The sequence below is a fragment of the Bos taurus genome, chromosome 7 (assembly GCF_002263795.3).
Source record: "Bos taurus isolate L1 Dominette 01449 registration number 42190680 breed Hereford chromosome 7, ARS-UCD2.0, whole genome shotgun sequence".
Classification (NCBI taxonomy): domain Eukaryota; kingdom Metazoa; phylum Chordata; class Mammalia; order Artiodactyla; family Bovidae; genus Bos; species Bos taurus.
The window spans coordinates 5,342,832-5,364,438 of NC_037334.1; the positions used below are offsets into that span (position 1 = coordinate 5,342,832).

At 51.7% G+C, this 21,607-nt stretch overlaps 1 protein-coding gene across 4 annotated transcripts; it reads right to left on the reverse strand.

Moving 5' to 3' along the window:
• Positions 1-1,602: 1,602 nt before the first annotated feature.
• B3GNT3 (UDP-GlcNAc:betaGal beta-1,3-N-acetylglucosaminyltransferase 3) lies at positions 1,603-21,589 on the reverse strand. Of its 4 annotated transcripts, none has more exons than XM_059888476.1 (5): positions 21,525-21,589; positions 9,002-9,105; positions 8,131-8,190; positions 5,835-6,451; positions 1,603-3,164 (listed from the first exon to the last, which is right to left on the reverse strand). In XM_059888476.1, exons 4-5 carry the CDS (start codon positions 6,399-6,401, stop codon positions 2,613-2,615), a joined length of 1,119 nt encoding a protein of 372 aa, XP_059744459.1. In that variant the 5' UTR covers positions 6,402-6,451; positions 8,131-8,190; positions 9,002-9,105; positions 21,525-21,589; the 3' UTR covers positions 1,603-2,612. The 4 variants fall into 4 exon arrangements, with proteins under 4 accessions (XP_059744459.1, XP_059744460.1, XP_005208587.1 ...); XM_059888477.1 differs by lacking the exon at positions 9,002-9,105 and adding an exon at positions 13,661-13,749; XM_005208530.5 differs by lacking the exon at positions 9,002-9,105.
• Positions 21,590-21,607: the final 18 nt, after the last annotated feature.

Consider the following 21,607-nt stretch of genomic DNA (forward strand, 5'->3'; position numbering starts at 1 on the left):
CGAGTTGGTGATGCCATCCAATCATCTTATTCTCTGTCATGTGTGATGTCTTCAATCTGCCTTCAATCTTTCCCAGCATCAGGGTCTTTTCCAATGACTGAGTCTTTGCATCAGGTGGCTAAACCTTTGGAATTTCAGCTTCAGCATCAGTCCTTCCAGTGAATATTCAGGACTGATTTCCTTCACCTCACTTTAATTCTCTTCAAAGTTCTTACCACTTCTGGTAACTTCCTGTTTCACTGTTCACAGGCTTGTTTTCTCACTATAAGGTGGCTCAGTGCCCACTGACCTTTCCCAGGGGCTGGAGGAGGAGTACAGGGCAAGGTGTGTAGCATACAGTATGACAGAAGGGGAACTTCCCGGGTGATCCAGTGGTTATGAACCTGCCTGCCAATGCAGTGGACATGGGTTTGATCCCTGGTCCAGGAAGATCTCACGTGCCATGGAGCAACTGAGCCTGTGTGCGCCAACTGTTGAGCATGCATGCCGTCACTACTGAGCCCATGCAGGACAATAGTGAAGCCCGTGCGCCTAAAGCCTGTGCTCCACAATGAAGAGGAGCCCCTGCTCGCCACCACTAGAGAAAGCCCTTGTGCAGTAACAAAGACCCAGTGCAGCCAAAAATAAATAAAATGAAATTGAAAAAAAAAAAAAAAAAAAGCAGAGACACAAGGAAGGGGACAGAGGAAGGGGACAGAACTGTAGTCCCAGTGGGAGGAGGTGAACCCAGTGAAGAGAGGGAGGGCGGGTGGGAGCATTCACAAGGAGCCTGGCCAGCAGCGGGTGGGTCCAGTGTCCCATGTAGAGAGAGGAGCACTCTCTACATTGTGTCCCTCTTTCCTGAGTCTGCCACTAAACTGGCAGTGAGAATCAGTCTGGGGAGGTAATATTGTTAGGAGAAAGCATGCTGACTGAAACTGCCCACCCTGGCCAGGCACCATAGCAGCCATTTGCGTGAGTTATTTTATGACAGGAGGTCCTTGTAAGGTCCTTGTAAGGAATGCAGAACTAATAAGCCACCATCAACCAGAAGAATTTGGAAAAGGTCAAAAGAAGACATCACGTGTCCAACCACCTCCCAGAATCCTCGCTGGCATCCATCCTGGCTGAGCAATGCGGGCACCACCAGGAAGGATTCTGAGTCAGAATGATTAGTCAAAGGCAACCTCAACTCATGGGGAACTAACCCCATCACCATAAAACCTGAGACTGTGAGCCACGTGGCACAGCAGTTCTCCAGCATTCCCTTACCCTGCTGCTCTCCACCCAGGTGCCATTTCCCAACAAAGTCTCTTGCTTTGTCAGCACACGTGTCTCCTCGGACAGTTCCTTTCCAAATGTTAGACAAGAGCTCACTCTCAGACCCTGGAAGGTGTCCCTCTTCCTGCAACAATACGAGCTGAAGGCAATAGGGAGCCATGGAGGGTGTGTGAGCAGGTGGGGGGATAACGTGAGATCTGCCTGACAGAAGGTCTATAACTTCTTCATCCATGCCCTATTTTTACTGGGGTATATTTTCTTCTGGAAATAAGATTTTAAGGATGAATGTAGACTGATCTGATTTAAAACTTGTAAATCACTGTGAAAACAAAAGACCTCAAATTCTTTTGTGAAACATTTTATTCCCTGAGGTCTGCTCTCTGCAGTGAGACCCCCCTTGCCACCGTCCCAATTCCTGTGAAGCCCATTTCAGACACCTGTTTGAGGGTAGCAGGGTGGGGGGTCACCAGTTCACTTGGATCTCCTCAGTGGGAGAGACACACTGGGGTGGGGGCCAGACTGGGAACTTAGGCGTCCCAAATACCTGGATATCCCCCTTCTCTGGGCACAAAAGAGTGTGTATGCAGGACTTGGACCCAGTGAGAACCCCTCTGGCTTCATTACTCTTCCCTGAAATCTTGGGGAGCACAGATGTGGGTGCTGGGCCCTGCCAGGGACACCAGAAACTCTGAGCTCCCATAGCCTGAGACAGATAGCTGCCTCCCTCCGCTGCTCAATATTCCCACTATTAGAGCGATTGACGCCATAAACGGGGAGGAGGCAGTCACGTTCACAGCCTTTCTGGCCCCTCCCACCATCTGAGGGGTCCAAGATCTGGAGAGGCATGGAGAACAGTAACCCTCTCTCTAGCTGAAAAATCCCTCTCCCTTCAGCTATGTGTGGACCCAGAAGTTCTCAATTGGCCTTGAACCATGGCCAGAACTCACCTACCACAGCAGGTTCATGACCGAGAAGCGGCTGGCCACTGCTTAGGGTTCAGCCCGTGATGAAAGTTAGGGCTAGGAGGTGGGACACTGAAAAGGAATGGATGTAGCAGCAGTAGCTGGGACCTGAGCAGAAGTGCTTCTGCCCTTAACAGCCATGGAAAGAGACGGTCCCTCCAGCTGAGAATCTAGGGAGGAAGATGGAACATGGTCTAGGTAGTACCAGGTAGGTTTTGAAGGATGTGTAGGAGTTCACTGGCCAGATGATTCACTCATCAAGCCCTCCCTAGTACCCTCCTAGCTCCGCCTACTTAGGAGGACAAAGGTCTCAGCTTCCTGGATGGAAGATGCTGCCTTTTCCATAGGGATGGAGATAGTAGCCTCAAGGCTGGGGGCATCGACACCACCTCAGTAGACCTGTCCCTGCCTGCCACAGGTGACATTGGGCTGGCTCAGTGCATCCCACATGAGCAGCATCTCATAGGGTAAGAAGCGGTGCACCAGCAACAGCTCTCGGTAGAAGCAGGGGTCAAAGGAGGACAGGCGGCTGGAAGGGGACTGAACACCAGCTGTGCGAATACCACTGTGTGAGGCAGGCTCCAGGCCCTCCTGCTTCAGGCACATGCCCAGGAAGACATCATCGATGGGGAAGAGGTCCAGGGTGCGGGAGGCGTGGCGCAGGGCGGTGGCCGTGAAGCGGGACAGTAGGAAGCCACCACCCCCGCAGTAGGGCGGGTAGTGTTCCTCCTCCATGATCACCTTTGGCACGTAGTACTTGCTCCATGGAATCCGGATGGGGCCCACATCGTGGATCAGGTGGCCCACAAAGAGGTGGTGGTCAGGGTTGTGGCTCTGTAGGTAGGCGACCATGTTGTCTGTGTGGGCAAAGACGTCATCATCCCCGTTGAGCAAAAAGCTGGCATTGGTGCACCGTGTCTTCTGCCACTGTAGGAAGAGCACCTGCAAGGATCGGGGGTGGGGTGGGGGTGGGGTGGTAGACAGGGCATGAGGGCTTGATGCCTGGGCTATCGGCTTTGGGTCCCTATCGGCCACCCCAGTAGCCCCCAGTCAGGCTAACCTGGGTTCAGTAATTCACTCTGTGGGATGATCTTTGCAACCAACAGCCCCCTCTCGGTGCCTCAGTTTTCAACTTCCCAGACAGGACTTGTCATAAGACCTACCTCCTGGAGTGTTGGGGATCTTCAGAGATGATGCTTTGTAATGTCCCATCACTTCATGGGAAATAGATGGGGAAACAGCGGAAACAGTGTCAGACTTTATTTTTGGGGGCTCCAAAATCACTGCAGATGGTGACTGCAGCCATGAAATTAAAAGACACTCACTCCTTGGAAGAAAAGTAATGACCAACCTAGATAGCATATTAAAAAGCAGAGATATTACTTTGCTAACAAAGGTTCGTCTAGTCAAGGCTATGGTTTTTCCTGTGGTCATGTATGGATGTGAGAGGTGGACTGTGAAGAAGGCTGAGCGCCGAAGAATTGATGCTTTTGAAGTGTGGTGTTGGAGAAGACTCTTGAGAGTCCCTTAGACTGCATGGAGATCCAACCAGTCCATTCTGAAGGAGATCAGCCCTGGGTGTTCTTTGGAAGGAACGATGCTAAAGCTGAAACTCCAGTAGTTTGGCCACCTCATGCGAAGAGTTGACTCATTGGAAAAGACTCTGATGCTGGGAAGGATTAGGGGCAGGAGGAGAAGGGGACGACAGAGGATGAGATGGCTAGATGGCATCACTGATTCGATGGACGTGAGTCTGGGTGAACTCCGGGGGTTGCTGATGGACAGGGAGGCCTGGCGTGCTGTGATTCATGGGTTTGCAAAGAGTCGGACACGACTGAGCGACTGAACTGAACTGAACTGAATGTACCAAGAAGTGCTTGAAAATTGTCTTATTTACATTTATTGCTATTCTTTCTCACTCTGCCTTGCCAAGCACTGCCATCACAGAATTACTTGTATGATTCTTATATAACATCTACTTCCCCTACCATGGTTCAGATGGTAAAGAATCTGCCTGCAATGCAGAAGACCCAGGTTCAATCCCTGGGTCTGGAAGATCCCCTGCAAAAGTTAATGACTACCTACCTCAGTATCCTTGCCTGGAGAATCCCATGGACAGAGGAGCCTGTCAGGCTTCAGTCCACGGAGTTGCAAAGAGTCAGACATGACTGAGCAACTAACGCTTCAGTACTTCCCCCACCAGACTCTGGACTGCCGCTGGGTGGGAGCTGTGTCTCTCCTATATGCCATCAGCACCCAGGAGGGGGTCAACACTTCGTAGACTCTGGATTCATGTTTGTCAAGTTGACGTTTATCACAGGCTGTTATGTTTTGCATTAAGAGGTTCTGGGTCCTCTGCCCACCTTGGCTTTAGTAACCTTCGTAACAACTATTGCTGCATGCCAGTACTTGCTCAGTGTCTGCCCTACCTTGAATCCTTAATACAATTTTAGGAAGCAGGTGTGGTCTTCAACCCCATTTACAGATGAGAAAATAGAGGCTCTCCAGAGAAAGCGCCTTGAGTAAGGTCACACAACAGAGATGGTCTATTGTTCAAGGTCTTGAACCCAGACCTTTCTGTACTTACTATGAGCAGGAATCTGCACTGGGTCTCTTTCAACCTGGATCTCTACTCAGCTTGCTCCATCCCTCCTACCCCCCCAAGCTGGTTGGGTCCTTGGAGCCTTCAATTCCTCCTCTGAGCATGAGCAAGATGACCTCGACTTCTCATGGTTTCTCTTCATCAGAAAGGTCTTTGTTGAATATCTACTGCACAGACCTGAGCCTCAGAGGGATTCAGACCAGAACAAAGAAACAAAGTGTGCTCTGTCTGGTGTTCCCCACTGTGGGACGTCGCTCAGTCATGTCCGACTCTTTGCGACCCCATGGACTACAGCCCACCAGGCTCCTCAGTCCATGGGATTTCTCTGGAAAGAATGCTGGAGTGGGTTGCCATGCCCTCCTCCAAGGGATCTTCCTGAGCCAGGGATCAAAGCCAGGTCTCTTGCATTTCCTGCATTGGCAGGTGAGTTCTTTACCACTAGCTCCCCCTGGGAAACCCTACCTGGCACTGGCCTAGGAACTTTATAAATATAATATCATCTCAGGGACTTCCCTGGCGGTCCAGTGGTTAAGACTCTGAGCTTCCACTGCAGGAGGCGCAGGTTTGAGCCCAGATGGAGGAAATCAAGATCCTGCATGCTGTACCACCAAATAAATAAATAAATAAAACCTCATATAATCCTCACTGTAGCCCTCAGAGGTGAATGAGTCCAATTAATATCCCATTTCCTTGATGAGGAAACTGAGGCACAGAGAAGTGAATGATCATCTAGGGCAAACAGCAAATAAGACGTTTGAACCCAGGTCATCAAGGCTTGGAAAGCCAGGCTTGCAAGCTCATACCACACTGTCCTTTCTCCCTGCCTTTCCTGGATAAAGAAGACTTCAGATCACTATAAGGACAGTAGAGGGGCTGGGGGTGAGGGGGATTCTGGTCTCTAGTACCCCTCAGAGGAGATGGTAGCAACTTCGGGCAGGAAGGACAGGTGGCCCCAAGTAGGTGACACCCCGCCCCCCCCGCCCCTCCCCCCACCACCACCCCCAGGCAACCTGCTTGAGCGTGAGGTTGAAGAATGTGTCATAGAAATCCCACTGCAGAATGTCCTCGTGTGTCCGCGCCTCCATGGCCAGCAGCCGGTTGACCTTTCGCGCCTCCAGCGGGTTGGAGTCGGTGCCCACCAGGAAGAGGCGGCGCAGCTGGACACCGAGAATCTGGCGCTCACGGCCCCACGTGCGCCGGACCAGCTCCCGGCGCTCGTAATTGCTGGGCGAGGACTTGATCACTAACAGCAGGAAGACAGGGTCCGCACACTTGTCGGGTGGCACTTCCTGGAGCAACGCGAAGTCGCGGCAGTGTTTGTACAGCAGGAAGTCGCGGATGTGCGGCGGCTGCCCTGCGAAGTCCGGCAGGGACATCAAGGAGGTGTTGGGCTGGCAAGGGGCGGGCGGGGCGCGGAAGTGCGGTGAGGGCCAGTCAGGAGCCTTGGGGGCGCGCGGCGGCTCCTTCAGGTGGGGGCAGGTGGGTGGTGACCAGTGCAGACTTAAGAGAAGGAGGGTGAAGGTGGCTAGAAGCAGAGCCAGGCCCGCCTCTTTCCGCAGGGGACGGGAACACCTCATTGTGGTCCACCGGAGTTCCGGAGTGGTCCGAGGAGACCCCTGGGGAGCTCCTGCAGACAATAACAGTCGCTGAACAGTTGCCAGAGGGGCCAAGCGCTTTTCCCGAGCTACCTGTGGACGCCAGCGCCTGGTTGCAGCCTTACAGTTGCTCAAGTCGGTAAAATGCTGAAACCTACCCCGAGATTCCCCTGCCCCCCACCCCCTCCAGTACCCCATTTGGCTCTGACTGTTGCCCAGGGCCTACTGGGGATCAATATTTACAGAGAAAACAGGCACGGAGATGCCAACGTGAGCCTCCTAGATTCAGTGTGCCCAGAATCCTCGACATCCAACCTGGCCCTCTTTATGTTCCAGCCTCAGAGATGGCTCAGGAGCCTCCCAGAGAAAGAGACAGAGAACTCCCCTTTTAGTAGCTGAGAGCTGCTGGGATCCTTTCTGCTTCCCTTTTCACTTGCCCCTCCAGGAAGCTCTGAGCTTCTGATATAACCATCACTCATTCTACATTCTGGTAGCAGGGCACTGTATGTGGGATCTTAGTTCCCCCACCAGGGGTTGAACCTGCTCCCCACTGTGGTGGAAGCACAGAGTCTTAACTCCTGGCCCACCAGGGAAGTCCCATGACTATTTTTAATGGTCCTGTGAGCTGAGCATGGACTTTCCTGATGGCTCAGTTGATAAGGAATTTCTTCCAAAGCAGGAAACTCAGGTTCAACCCCTGGGTCAGGGAGATCTCCTGGAGAAGGGAATGGCAATCCACGCCAGCATTCTTGCCTGGAGAATCTCATAATCAGCGGAGCCTGGTGGGCTCTAGTTCATGGGGTCACAAAGAGTTAGACGTGACTGAGGGACTAACACACACTGAGCTGAATGAACATGGGCCCTGGCTCTTCACAGACCTCTCAGGCTCAGCATGTCTCAAACAATGCTATCTTCTTTGGCAAACTCCTGTTTCTCTTCTAAAGCCCATCTCAAATGATCCATTCTCTGGGCTCAAATGATCCATTCTCCTGGAAGCCCTCTTTGACCCCTCAGGAAGAGTCCTGGTTCCCTATTCACCACCTCTAGTCCCATGGCCCTCTCTGGCTCAGTCATGGTTCCATGAGGGTGTCTGTATCTGACTTTGATTTCTTAAGCCTGAGGGCTCCTTGAGGGTCCTGGCATTGCCCAGCATGAGGCAGACACACAGGGGAAGCAAGGAGTGTCTGAATGAATAATTTATGAATAAAAGTAAGTTCACTTAGTTTCTTTCTGGCAAACTCTTGTTCATCCATCAAAACCCCTCCTCCTAGAAGAGTTCCTTTCCCATATCTATGCAGAGCCCTTGGTCTCCTGTTCAGATCCTTTCCCAGGCTTCCCTGGACTCCCTTGATGTCCTTTTGTCTGAAAAGGTGGTATCTGTGCTGTGTTCCGGCCCTAAATGTGAAGATGAACAGCATGAAAATGCTAAATTAGACCCAAGGCAGGACCTACCGATCCATTAAACGCTTACTGGCTTATCTCAAAAAGGTGCCCCCTGGAGCCACATTCCTGGGTTTCAATCCCAATTCCGTCACTCCCTGGCTGTGTGCCCTTCATACCTGGGGCCTTAGTATCCTCAGCTATAAAGGAGACACGTGAGCAACCCCCAAGTCACTGGGTTGTGCGGGTGTGAGGAGAGCTCCTGGCACCTGGCACCTAGTGGGCATTCGACCAGTGTTTGTTGAATGACTATGTGAACCTCAGCATTTACCTCAGATTGCTTCAGGAAGTCCGTGCTGGTCTGGGGTCCCCTCGTTCTCCCCTTTGGCACCTGAAACACCGTAGGGCAGTCAGCAGATCCTCCTAGGCCCCTCCAGCTCTAAGCAACTTCAACCAGCTCTTCCCTAAGAGCAAGAGTTTCCCATCTTATCTAGAGCCACAAAAGCGTGCTGGTGCTGGGGACAGGGCTTCCTTCCCTGATCCATGAAGTCGTTTCCCCAATGTGCCCATCATTATCTCTGCACACTGCCTAGCCAAGGACTGTCTGGCCAGGTATGTCCCCAAGAAAGGGCTCAGACTCCACTCTACAAGTTCTACTGTGTGACTTTGGGAAAGAAGCTTGACCTCTCTGAGCTTCAGCGTTAAATGGGAATTAACCCTATGTAAGAATGTGATTGGGATTTTAACCTCAAACATGCTGAGGACCTCAAAAATGGTCCTGCCTTAGGACCTCTGCGCAGGCTGTCTCCTCTGCCCGATTCCCCAGATTTCCACACATTCCCTGTCTCACCCCCTTCCTGTCTTTGCTCAAATGTCCCCGTCTCAGGAACACCTCCTCAGGACACATCGTCTCACTGGCAGCCCCGGATCCTCCACCTCAGCCCACTTTTTCTGTCTTCCACAGCGCTTTTCATCTTCTGAAGTGAAGTGAAAGTTGCTCAGTCGTGTCCCACTCTTTGCGACCCCATGGACTATGTAGTCCGTGGAATTCTCCAGGCCAGAATACTGGAGTGGGTAGCCATTCCCTTGTCTAGGGGATCTTCCCAACCCAGGGATCAAATCCAGGTCTCTGGTATTGCAGGCAGATTCTTTACCACCTGAGCAACCAGGGAAGCCCAAGAATACTGGAGTGGGCAACCTACCCTTTCTCCAGCAGTTCTTCCTGACTCAGGAATCGAACCAGGGTCTCCTGCATTGCAGGCCGATCCTTTACCAGGAGAGCTACCAGGGAAGCCCCTTTCATCTCCTAAAATACATGATAAAACTTTAAAAAGGTACTGCTTTTCATCCATCTTCTCCACCAGAACACGAGCTCCATGAAATGTCTTGTTCACCATTCTATCCCCAGCCCCCAGAACTGTGCTTCGTGCATAGTGGGTGTTCGGTAAATGAGTATTGAACGAATGAATGAATGCTCAAATGCCAAAGATTCTGAAAAAATATTGACTCTTGGGACTTCCCTGGTGGTCCACTGGTCGGGACTACTCGCTCCCACTGCAAAGTGCACAATCCCAGCTGGAGAACTAAGATCCTGGAAACCCCACAGTGTGGCCAAACATACCAACGTATATATAGACTCTCGGAATGACTTTATACATTCATTCAAGCCAATATTTAGTGCTTGTCCTATGTGCCAGGCACCTCCTGGGAGCTGAGGACCCAGTGATGAACAGGCATGGGTTACCTCAACATTTCTGCCACTCTGGGACCCACACTCTCCAGGGGGGAATAAACACTAAATAAAAACGTCAGTGAAATGACTTGGGAGGAAATGGGGTCTGGTGTGTGTGGAGTGTGGATTTTGAGATGACATTTAAGTGGGATGTGAATGGCACAGAGGAGCCAGCATGGCTGAGGTCGGTGGATGTGGGAGGAGGGCAGGAGGATACCAGGGAAGGAACAGCAAGTGCAAAGGCCCGGAGGTGCGGATGAGTCAGTGGAGTCTGAGTAGCTAGGGACCCTGTCTGCTCGTGGCACAGAGCCTGTCTTATTGCTGTGTGTCCCCGGCTTGGCTGCCGGCCTGAGAAGGGGTGGTTTCATCATCTGGAGGGCAGGTCTGTGAGTCCTAAAAGGACATATCACAATCTTGGAAATGACAAATGTGATGCAAGAATGAACAAATCCAAGAAGGACATTTTCCTGAGCTGAAGAGGAGCCTGAGTTCAGAGTGGACCACAAGAAAGGAGTGTTTCAGGCAAACCTGGCAGATTCCTGAGCTCCAAGGATGGGGGCAAAAAACTCAGGAGCTGCAATAGAAAGCCCAAGTCACCAAAAATCAGACGACAGATGTCACAATGTTCTTTGGTGACACTGGTGGCCAGAGACGCACAGATGCTGGAAGACACATGGGACCCCAACTTCTAACTCAGACACCTTCATTCAGAGGGTGAATTCATTTACAGTCTAAATCAGTTTCAACCAGGGATTATTCTGCTCCCAGGGGATATTTACTGGGCAACGTCTGGGGACATTTCTGGTTGTCATGATTGGGGGAGGGTAGAGATATGGGGCTGCTAATGGCATGGAGTGGGCGGACGCCAGAGATGCTGCTTAAATGAACATCCTACAGGTCACAGGACAGCCCCCACAACAGAGAATGATCCAGTTCCAAACGTCAATGTTGTCAGGATTGAGAAATCCTGGTCTTATTTAAATAAATAAGAAACGGAATAGAGAATTGAAAAGGAGGATGGATTCAAAGAGGGGAATGAGGGCTGGACACAGAACCTTGATATAGGTTTAGATAAATTCCCTGGATGGAGTATTTGAGATTTATTAGTGTTTATTTCTATTTAAATAGAAAATCAAACCTAAATGGCCAAAGATCCCTTAGCTGGGAATGTGTTTAGTTCCCATAGCAAAGAAAAATAATTCAGTGAAATAGGAATACCTACAACTCAGCAGGCTTCCCTGGTGGCTCAGTGATAAAGAATCCACCTGCCAATGCAGGAGAAAGGGGTTCAATCCTTGGGTCAGGAAGATCCCCTGGAGAAGAAAATGGCAACCCACTCCAGTATTCTTGCCTGGGAAATTGCACGGACAGAGGAGCCTGACAGGCTACTGTCTATGGGGTCAGAAAAGAGTCAGACACAACTTAGCCACTAAACAAGAAAAACAATTCAGCCAAACCTGGGCATTGGGAAGGGGGAAGGAATGAGAAGGGATAAAATGACTAAGTGGCTCATATTACAGGGATCAGTGTCCGGGCAAAAGAGAACCTCTTGAGGGTGGTCATTTGGTTCTAATTAATTCCATTAATGCTTGTTCTTTTCCTTGCACTTTCTTTCCTCTTTACTTGTAAGAACTCTTTGCATATGAAACATTCACTCTTTGTTGGCTACCTGCATTCCCAACTTTTTCTTGCCAGATCTCTTCTTAAAATGGAGGGAGCTTACAGAGACTCCATCTCCCAGTCTCTGTGAGTCTCCTGACTGGGATCTGAGAGTTCAGGTTGGGAGCAGGGGAGGGGATGGAAGTTCATTTCCCCTTCTCCCTACACTAGACCTCTATTAATGCACCCCAGTTCTCCTTCCCTTTTTCATCCACCAAGGTCACCCTCAGTGCTGACTCATGGCCCCTTGAAACTTCAAGCAGGAAATATTTCCGAACTCACAACATCCCACATCCAGATTGGCATAAAAAAGAACCCCTGGGGCTCCCTTTCAGTCAGGCTGAGAGTACTGGGGATTCACTGATCCAGAATACCTTGCTGGGTATCTCAGTGGATGGTACCCCACGTGGTCCCCAATCTCCCCTTATAGGCTTTACTTTCTTAAAGAGGTAATGACCTCACACCTACTGTGGGAAAGACTGGGTCTTAGGGGCCCAGTTGGGGAATCCCTTGGCATTACTTCCTCCAAGCAGCTATGCAGCAATTCTGGGACCTTTGTTGGGGGGCTGGGTGAGAAGTCCTTCTTGGTGAGAAGTTCCTCTCAGGCCTGCTTTCAATTCTCTGACCCTCCACCCCACCCCAAAATTCTGCTGTCTACCCTCTCCAGACTGGGAAGGACCGGACTTGTAGAAACCGAAATAGCTGCTCACTTTGAAGTCTGGGGGTCTGAATAACTCTGGGAGAATCCCCACCCTCACTCCATAGCTGGGGAAGTGAAGCTCAGAGAGTCATCCTAAGGTGGCCCAGCAGGTGACTTGCATTGCCGCAGAAACCCACTTTGTCTCCAAGTTCTTCAGTCCTAAGAAGGGTGTTGTAGTCTCTTACCCCAAAGCACACATATGAAACATTCATTCATTCAACAAACAGATTCTGGAGGAACTGAGAAGCCTCAGCCCTGGGCCTGGCCCTCCAGAAGCTCTCAGACTTGGGGAGACAAATCCAGACACCTGTGGTTTCAGGTCTGGGCCAGAAGAATGGATTGGGGTATTGAGGCTGAGGTTTTGAAGGACGCATATGAGTTCACCGAGGGCGTTCAGATAGGAGGGTGAATGCAAAAGCAAGTTAGAGAAAGAAAACAGACTATTCAAGGAATCATGTGGTTTATTTGGTTGAAAAGCAGAATTTGGAGAGGGGTTGATTTCTGAGGCTAAGAGGTGGGGCCAGACCCCATAAAGACCTTGAATGCCAAACTGAGTACTGGGGTTCTTTCCTGGGGGTAATAGAGAGCCATGAAATGTATGTGAGCAGAGAGGCCCGATTCCTTGTTGAAGGGTCCCTCTTTGCTCAGAGTTGAACTTGGTTAGGCACTTCCTCTGGGGCATCTATTTCCTTGCTAGCAGAGGGAAGTACTGAGAACATGCCTTGCCCTATAAACACACAATGGGTCACTTTCTTTATTAAGTAGCAGAGGGCTTGGCATACACTGACTATGTGGGGACAACCTCAGTAACCTTGGCTTATGGTCCTGGATCCTTTAATGCCCCCAGAACCCCTACTTACAGATGGGGATAATGAGGCTCAGCATAAGGCAGGATTGGAACACAGAATCCGGATGGGTGGGAACCCTGTAGTTCCCACCTGGACGTCCCTCCAGAATCTGTCACAAGGAACCCATGTGCTAAACATCTGATGTAGGACTGAGAACCTGGTGAGCAGGTGGGGCATGCTGGGGGGAAGGAGGGAGCGGGTGGGGGGGACTGGTGAGTGAACCTAGGAATAGGCAGTAATCCTGTTGTTTCACTTGTTGCACTGACTTGTGGGCCACAGAGTATTTACTCTGCACCTACTATGTGCAAGATGCTGGGGACACAGCCACGCCCAAGTCAGCCCCTCTCTTATGATATCAACACACGAGGTGGTTCTTTTAGTTGCAACCGTGTTAAATGCTGTCAAAGACAAAGGGATCCGTGGCAGGGAAGGGATCTGACCAGCCTGCGGATCCCCTTAAGGATGAAGGGAAATCACGTGGGCAGAGCCCTGGGAGGAGGACATTCTAGGCAGAGGGTGCAGCAAGTGCCAAGGCCCTGAGGTAGGCACAACTTCAGGTTTTTGAAGGGAGAGGCAGGAAGTGGTGTGGCTGAAGCCGAGGAGGGGGAGGAGGAGGAGGAGGGGGAAGATGAAGGCAGGGTTGCCAAGGATGGCAGGGGGAGGAGCAGGAAATGGGGCCTGGAAACAGCTCTTGTGTTGCCGGTAAGGAGCCATGGAGGGTGTGTGAGTAGGGGAGGGACAGAGACTGAGTTATGCTTTGAAGATGTTCCCTGTGGCTGCTGAGCGGGGAAGTGCAATCAGGGCCCGAGTTAGAGGTCAGGGCAGCAAGAATTTGGGGACCTGGATAGGGGCTGGCTGGCAGGGTTCAGGGATGTGGGTGAGTTCAGCAAATAGGATGAAGGGAGTAATCAAAATTTAGAACCTGAGTCTTCCCCGGAGGTGTAGTGGTTCAGAGGCTGTGCTTCCACTGCAGGGGGCATGGGTTCAGTCCCTGGTCAGGGAATTAAGATCCTGTATGCAGCGCAGCGTAGCCAAAAAAAAGAAAACAAATTGAAACCTGGATGTGGGGGAAAGAGAAGAATGGACCAGGCAGAAGAAAATGTGGGAGGTCTCTGAGCCTTTCACAAGGGGATGTTATGGGACAGCAAGTGACCCAGGTACAGGGTCTGGGCAAGAGCCTTTGGCACACGATGGCAGGTACACCAGGAAGACCCCCCGGGTATCTGATGGATGAACACATCAGTCTATTGCTTGCACTTGGCAGGGCCTCCTCCCTCTAGCTCATAGTGCCACTATGTAGAGAGTTATAGCAGTGATGTCCAGGCTGACTCTCAAGGCCCATCACCCAACCCCGCACTGCAATACCAGCCAATCCTGCCGGGGGCTGTTTGCCTTCCATGCACCACTGCAAGTTCACCATCACCCAGAGCCTGCTTCTTCCACTGCACACGGCAAAGCCTCTTGTTCCCCCTGACTGAGACCCATGGCCTCTGCCTCTTGCTGTTCAGTCGCTCAGCCGTGTCTAGACCTTGGTGACCCCACGGACTGCAGCACACCAGGGTTCCCTGTCCTGCACCATCTCCCGGAGTTTGCTCAAATTCACGTCCACTGAATCGATAATGCTCCCCTCTCTTGGGTGCTCTCAACCCCCTTCTCCCCCCGCCCATGACCTCTGCCCCTTCTCCTCCACTCCAGCTACACACAACCTCTGGTGGCTCAGACTGTAAAGAATCTGCCTGCTGTGCAGGAGACCGAGGTTCGATCCCTGAGTCGGGAAGATCCCCTGGAGAAGGAAATGGCAACCCACTCCAGTATTCTTGCCTAGAGAATTCCATGGACAGAGGAGCCTGGTGGGCCCCAGAGTCCATGGGGTCACCAAGAGTGGGACACAACCGAGCGACTAAACACACACGCACTCAAAACCCAGGCTTGACCCTGCCACAGAGCCTTTGCACCTTCCACTTCAGACGCCCTTCCCTCCTGCTCTTCCCTTGGTTCTCCTTGATCTTCAGGCCTCCGTCCAACATTATCTCCTTAGAGAGGCCCCGGCCTCCCAACTAAACCACCCCACCTTGGCTCCACCACTGGACAAATCTACTCGCTTCTTTCCTGTTTATTTCCCCAGCCAACATGGAATCCCAGAAATGGGGCCCAGCGTCTAGGCACTCACAGCTCAGTCCCCAGGTGACACTTGCTGCTGTTTGTTGTACGGGCAAAAATACTAATGATAATTCCCGTATCGGCTATTTCCTTGCGTGTCGTTTCAGCCTAACCCCATGGCAGACAACGACTGTCACCGTTCCCTACTCAGGACCCTAGAGGATGCAGTGATTCAGTCCTGGTAAATCAGCAAGCCCAACCGTGGAGCCAAGGGGGCAGGACCAAGAAGCACTGAATATCCCTGACTCCTTCTTAACATGTGAAAGGGCCAAATATTCCTGGCACTGAAATAGATTCACGGTGTATTTAATGAGCAAGAAGTGTTAAATATGAATGACCCACTAACTATACAGGAGACACTCAGTATTTATAAGACATGAAATAGTTATAAGGCAACAATTAAGAGTTGCAAGGTGCATTTGTTATGCATTAATGAATATGCATATTATCATAATTGTATTCAACTGTTTGCGACCCCAAGGACTGCAGCCCATCAAGCCCCTCTGTCCATGGGATTCTCCAGGCAAGAATATTGGAGTGGGCTGCCATTTCCTTCTCCAGGGGATCTTTTCTACCCAGGGATCAAACCTGGGTCTCTTGCATTGCCAGTGGGTTCTTTACCAACTGAGCCACCAGGGAAGCCCTAATGAATATGCATGTTATCATAATGAATATGATATGGACCAGCCACTAAACAGCCCCGAGGCACCAAGAGACATGCTCACTGAACAGTATTGATTCATTGCATGTATACATACACAGTACTTCTTGTTAATAACTTATTGAAAATTCATGAGACACTAGATGTGCAAAAGAGGCCAATCACTCAGCAGAATTAATTAGGAACCCCCACTGGTGAAAGGTTGTTGTTGAACCACGAAAAGATGCCTGGATTCTTGGCCTCCGGAGGAGAAGAATTTAATCCGGGGCCAGAAACAAGGCTTGATCGCTCAGAGCTTTTGTGTAATAAAGTTTTATTAAAGTATAAAGGAGATAGAGAAAGCTTCTGACATAGGCATCAGAAGGGGGCAGAAAGAGGATCCCCCTGCTAGTCTTCAGCTGGATGTTATATAGTCACTAGCAGTCTGTTAATTAAAGAAAGAAATGTCTTAAAATTCAGAATGGCACCAGGCCCCTCATCCATAAAATGTATTTTGGAATAATCTTGGCACCAGATGAGTCATCCTGGGCCGTAAAACGATTGACTTGAATCTTGTAGAAGGGCAGATTACCATACAAATAGTTTCCTTTACATAGATTAGGGGACAAAGTCTAACACACTGGTTTGTCAAGTAGGTTCTGAGCCATTAGGCAAACCGAATTGAAGGCAGAGTCTGGGGTGAATGACATTAACATAGCTTAAGACAAACATTTTCATAAGAAAAATACATCGGTTAACTCAAGGTTTGAAAACTTGTTAACTTCAGGTGAAACCAGGTGTCATTATGGCAACACAGTATTTTAAGAGAAACCTCCTTTTTAAATTTGTATGGAGAAGGCAATGGCACCCCACTCCAGTACTCTTGCCTGGAAAATCCCATGGATGGAGGAGCCTGGTAGGCTCCAGTCCATGGGGTCACTAAGAGTCGGGCACGACTGAGTGACTTCACTTTCGCTTTTCACTTTCATGCATTGGAGAAGGAAATGGCAACCCACTCCAGTGTTCTTGCCGGGAGAATCCCAGGGATAGAGGAGCCTAGTGGGCTGCCGTCTATGGGGTCGCACAGAGTTGGACGTGACTGAGGCGACTTACCAGTGGCAGCCGCATCAGAGAAGGAAAAAATATCGCTAGTTTGTTTCCTTCTGTCGCTTAAGATAGAGAAAAACGTCTGACATTTGCAGCCTATCTCCTCCGTTTGGACACTGCTGGCCTTCCTGCCTGTTACCCTCTCACTGGTAACAGTGCTGTAGCCCCCATCCTCTGTCTACACCCCCAAGCGGCAGCCAAGGTGTGGCAAGGTCCGGGCATGTGTGGGTCCAGGCACCTCTATTCTCACCTGTTCTTGTCACTGTCCCTTGGGAGGCCAGGAAGACAGAGAGGCTGAGACACGCGTGCTTAGTCACTCAGTCGTGTCCGACTCTTTGCCACCCCATGGACTGTGGCCTGCCAGGCTCCTCTGTCCATGAAGATTCTCCAGGTAAGAATACTGGAGTGGGTAGCCATGCCCTGCTCCGGGGGATCTTCCCAACCCAGGGATTGAAACCAGGTATCCCACACTGCAGGCAGATCCTTTACCGTCTGAGCCACCAGGGAAGCCCTGGGACACGTGGGGAAGTGAGAATGCCACACCATCCAGGTTAGCATCCTTGGGGGTCTGGGCCAGCCCCGCAGCCCCACCCGGCACTAGTTCACAGATGGTGAAGGCGTGCCTGGCGCCAACTTGGAGGTCATGTCAAGGTGATTTCCCACACGAGACTTCCAACTTGCAGATGAGAGCACTGAGGTTTGAAGAGGGTGAATCCTGGGTCCTTCTCCAGACCTGTCAGACACACAGCCACCTGCCCCACTTCCTACCCTCCAGTCCCGGGTGCTCCCAAACAGCCCAGGCCCTGGGCTCCGTTTTTAAGTCAGGAACATGAGGGCTCGTTCCCCTCTCACCCAGCAGGTGTGAGGACCAAGAAAGCTGATGCTTCGGAAGCTGCCATGGTGGCCCCTGGGAGTAGGAAAGCCTGACCCAGCTGCTACTGGCCATCTGCAGACTCGGGGCAAACAGCTGTCCCTTCCCACTCCAGGCCTCAGCATCCCCTGTCCAAAGCCGCCTGGTGTCAGCTGACCACTCATGGTTACCCTCAGCACGTGCTAAATATCAGCCACTGGGGCTTTCCTTGTTCCTCCTCTCCCCAACAACCCTCAGCTGGCATCTGTATGGGGATGGGGACCTGAAACATTCTGGGGTGACAGGAGAACCCGATTTGTATATATAACCCCCTGAGCCCTGGGAGAGGCTAGAGGACCAAGCGGTGACTTTTCCTCCAAGTCACACACACAGTTATGAAGTGCCAACATAGTGCCAACAGTAACAATATTAGAGCAGCACCAGCTATTGATATGACTTGCACACTAGTCACATCTGGTCAGCTCTGAGGTGAACACCCAGTGTATGTATACCAGGCCCTACTCTAGGTTCTAGGCACCCAGCCAAGTCGAGGGAGACAAATCACCGTTACCATTGTCAGGGAGGTGATGGGCTAATAGGGGACAGAAGTATCGATTAAGACAATTTTCCAGGAAAGCCCAAGGATGGGAGTCGGGGGTGCTTGCAGGAAAGGGTGCGAATCGCTGGCCTGTGGATGGGCCTCTGTAGCTCTCAGTGAGCCTCCCAGGGAGGTCCCAGTTCCTGGGGGTGGGGGGTCAGGTGAGCACAGAGAGGGCATCCACTTACCAGAGGCCAGGCTGCTGGAATTTGAACACTGACCACCTGGACTGTGGGTGACCCCTCACTGGTTCATACCAGTTTGGCCTTCCAGCAATGATAGGCTGGTCCCTTTTTACAAGAACCATGGGTTGCTTTTGTAAACAGGAATAAAAAGGAGCGAAAGCCCAGTAAAGATAATTTCTAAGAATGGCTCATTATGAGCTGACATTGCTTACCAGGTGTATGAGTGGGTTTTATGCAAATATACGCCCAACATTCACTCTGGTGAACCCCTGGGTGTGGAAGAAAGGGTGGGAGGGGGCAACACATGCCCTTTAGACCCTTGAGTCCTGTTTCCAGGTCCCAGGGCTCCTAATGGATGACTCATTGAATGAGCCAGCCCTCACCTACTGCAGAAACTGCCCGGGGTATCTGGGATGAGCCCAGGAAGGATTCTGAGGCTGGACATAGGCCCCTAATTAAATGCCAGCCCTGCCCCCGGATAAGCCACAAAGGGCATCTCTGGGCTCATTTCTTCAATGGGAAAACTGAGGCTGGGGGAGGCAGGCCATGCATCGCAGATCAAGGCTTCAACTCTTCCCATGATCCAGGGCTGATATGGAAACTGAACCCCTGGGAACCTTCTGAAGGACTCTCAAACTAGGTCAGGGCCCTTTTCCGGGCCTTGTTAATTTCTCGCATGCAACGATCAATAAATGTCATGAATGAGAACATAATCAAAGATAGAGTTAACATGCAGGTCTTGCAGGCAGCCTTTCCACCTGCATTGCGCACCTGCGCTGGGGTAGGGCTACGTTAGCGTCATTTCGTTTCCTAGGAGAACTGAAACACAGAGAGGTCAAGGAACTCATTCAAGGGAGGTTAAGTGGTAGCCCATTCCCTGCCTTTAACCACCACCTGGTGGGATCTCCTTTAGTTTGTGATGTTGGTAGTGAGTTTCCCTATCATGGGGGTCAATCAAGCTGAACCAGATTCCCATCAGGTGGAGGGACCACGGTGCATCCTCCTGGGGTCATGGGGGCTGGAGGGCAAACTATTGTCCCACTCTGAGCCTCAGAGGCCATTGGCAGGAAAAGAAGACTCAGTGACACCTTATCTCCTCCCCTTGGGCTAACCCAGCCCAGCCCTAGGGTCCCTGGGCCAAGCCGGCTTGTCTGGATTCCCCACGGTCTGGCTTGGAGGAGAGAAGCTCCAAGGCCCCTCCTCAGAGGTGTGTGGCCCCTCCCCTACACCCAGAGGATCAATCTTCACACTCTGTTGTTAGGGATCAATCTTCACACTCTGGGCTGAGGGAGAGGTGAAGGGAGGGTGTCTGGGCTGGGCTGTGCAAACATGAGCTGTTCATACACGCAGCTAAGAGGTGGGGGCCCAGTAGCCTGACGCAGGGGCCACACCTCTTCCTCTGGACTCTTCAGACCTGTCTGGCATGGTGGCCACCTGGGAAGGCAGCTATACTCACCATTAAACCACCAATGCTGGCGGCCACCTTGGGAACAGACAGGGCTGTGGGAGAAAGCTGCGGCCCCAGTTGGAAGTGTGTGGCTAGTCGCTCAGTGTCAGACTCTTTGCGACCCATGGACTGTAGCCCACCAGGCTCCTCTGTCCATGGGATTCTCCAGGCAAGAATACTGGAGTGGGTAGCCATTCCCTTCTCTAGGGGATCTTCCCGACCCAGGGATCAAAACAAAGTCTCCTACATGGCAGGCAGATTCTTCACCATCTGAGCCACCAGGGGAAGCCCATGTGGCCCCAGGGCGAGTTCCAAATCCAGCAAACTTCCCCTGGGTCCTGAATTCCAGATTTGGACAAGGAGGCCCTGGCCCAAGGGATAGGGGATAAGGGTAGGGGTAGGGAGAGGGAGTGGAGAAGGCGATGGCACCCCACTCCAGTACTCTTGCCTGGAAAATCCCATGGACGGAGGAGCCTGGTAGGCTCCAGTCCATGGGGTCGCTGGGAGTCGGACACGACTGAGCGACTTCACTTTCACTTTTCACTTTCATGCATTGGAGAAGGAAATGGCAACCCACTCCAGTGTTCTTGCCTGGAGAATCCCAGGGACGGGGGAGCCTGGTGGACTGCCATCTATGGGGTCGCACAGAGTCGGACACGACTGAAGTGACTTAGCAGCAGCAGGGAGAAGGGGCAGGAGAGGCCGGGGTAGAGGGTCGGGGGGAAGGGGAACAGGTCCTCAGTTTCTCCATCTGAAAAGTGGCCATAAAAAAAAAATCGGGCCCAGAGGGAAAGTTGGTGGAGAAGCCATAAAGATGGCTAATGATGCAATGTAATAATTATAGTTACTAATATATTCATGGGGATGGCTGGCTTTCTGTGGCCCCACAGTTTGGCTGCTGCTCTTATTTCACCTTCACCACAGTTCCACATCATGAGCCCCACTTGACATACAGGGAAGCCAAGGCTCAGAGACATACAAGTCAGTTGCTTGAGGTCTTTCAGTGGCCAGAAGCGCCCCCACCATAAAAGCTTTTGCAGGCTAACCGCTCAGGCATCCTCGTGGAAGCTAGGTCATTTTGCTGCCCCACAGAGGGGACACTGAGGTGCATTCAGAGAGCAGGAGCAATCAGAAGCAAGCTATATAGCCAGGCACTGGCTGACCTGAATGAATTAGGCCTGAATGACCAGGACCTGAATGAATCCCAAAGGCAACTGTGAGCTGGGGTCCCGCGAGGGAACCAGGTGCAGCGCCTGACAAGGCTGTTGCTGTTTCTGCACAGACCCTCCCAATCAGCGTGCTAACAATCTCAACAATAACGATAACAGTAATAGTAATGGCCAGCGTGTACAAAGCGCACTCCACTCTTCGTTCGGTTCCCACTCTGTCCTAAGAGGAAGGCGGGAGGTGGGGGTCCAGGGTGGCTTCACTTTGTGCACCACGGCTGCAACGGGACACTTACAGGATCAGGGGCCTCGGTGTCCCGCCATTGCCCAGGCGTGAATGAGGCTTCCTTCGAGGCCAGGACTGATTCGGCCGTGGGAAGCAGGCGACTACTATTACCGATGGGTGACGGCAACAGGGTTATTGAGACCCGGGGCTCCAGGATCTCCCCCCATGGGATCCGCCCCCATGGGATCGCAAGAGTTGGTCACGACTTAGCGACTAAACCACCACCACACTTCAGGGTACACGCAGCGGGATACCGCGACCCCAGGGACCAGTCCAGGTTTCCCTAGAGCCCCGACTCCGCCCCTCCACCAGAGTTCCACTAGATCCTCAGGGGCCCCAGTACTTACCCCTAGACAACCGTCCAGCCTCCGACCCCTTATCCTGCTCCGGAGCAGGAGGAAGAGTTTCACTTAAGCGCGAGGCCCCGCCC

What these genes read in the sequence shown, in the direction of transcription:
- B3GNT3 (XM_005208530.5), bottom strand. Translation starts at nt 6,401, where the DNA reads ATGAGGTGTTCCCGTCCCCTGCGGAAAGAGGCGGGCCTGGCTCTGCTT. An exon ending in TCAACCTCACGCTCAAGCAG is followed by an intron (nt 3,165 to 5,834) that starts GTTGCCTGGGGG and finishes CGATCCTTGCAG; the next exon opens with GTGCTCTTCCTACAGTGGCA.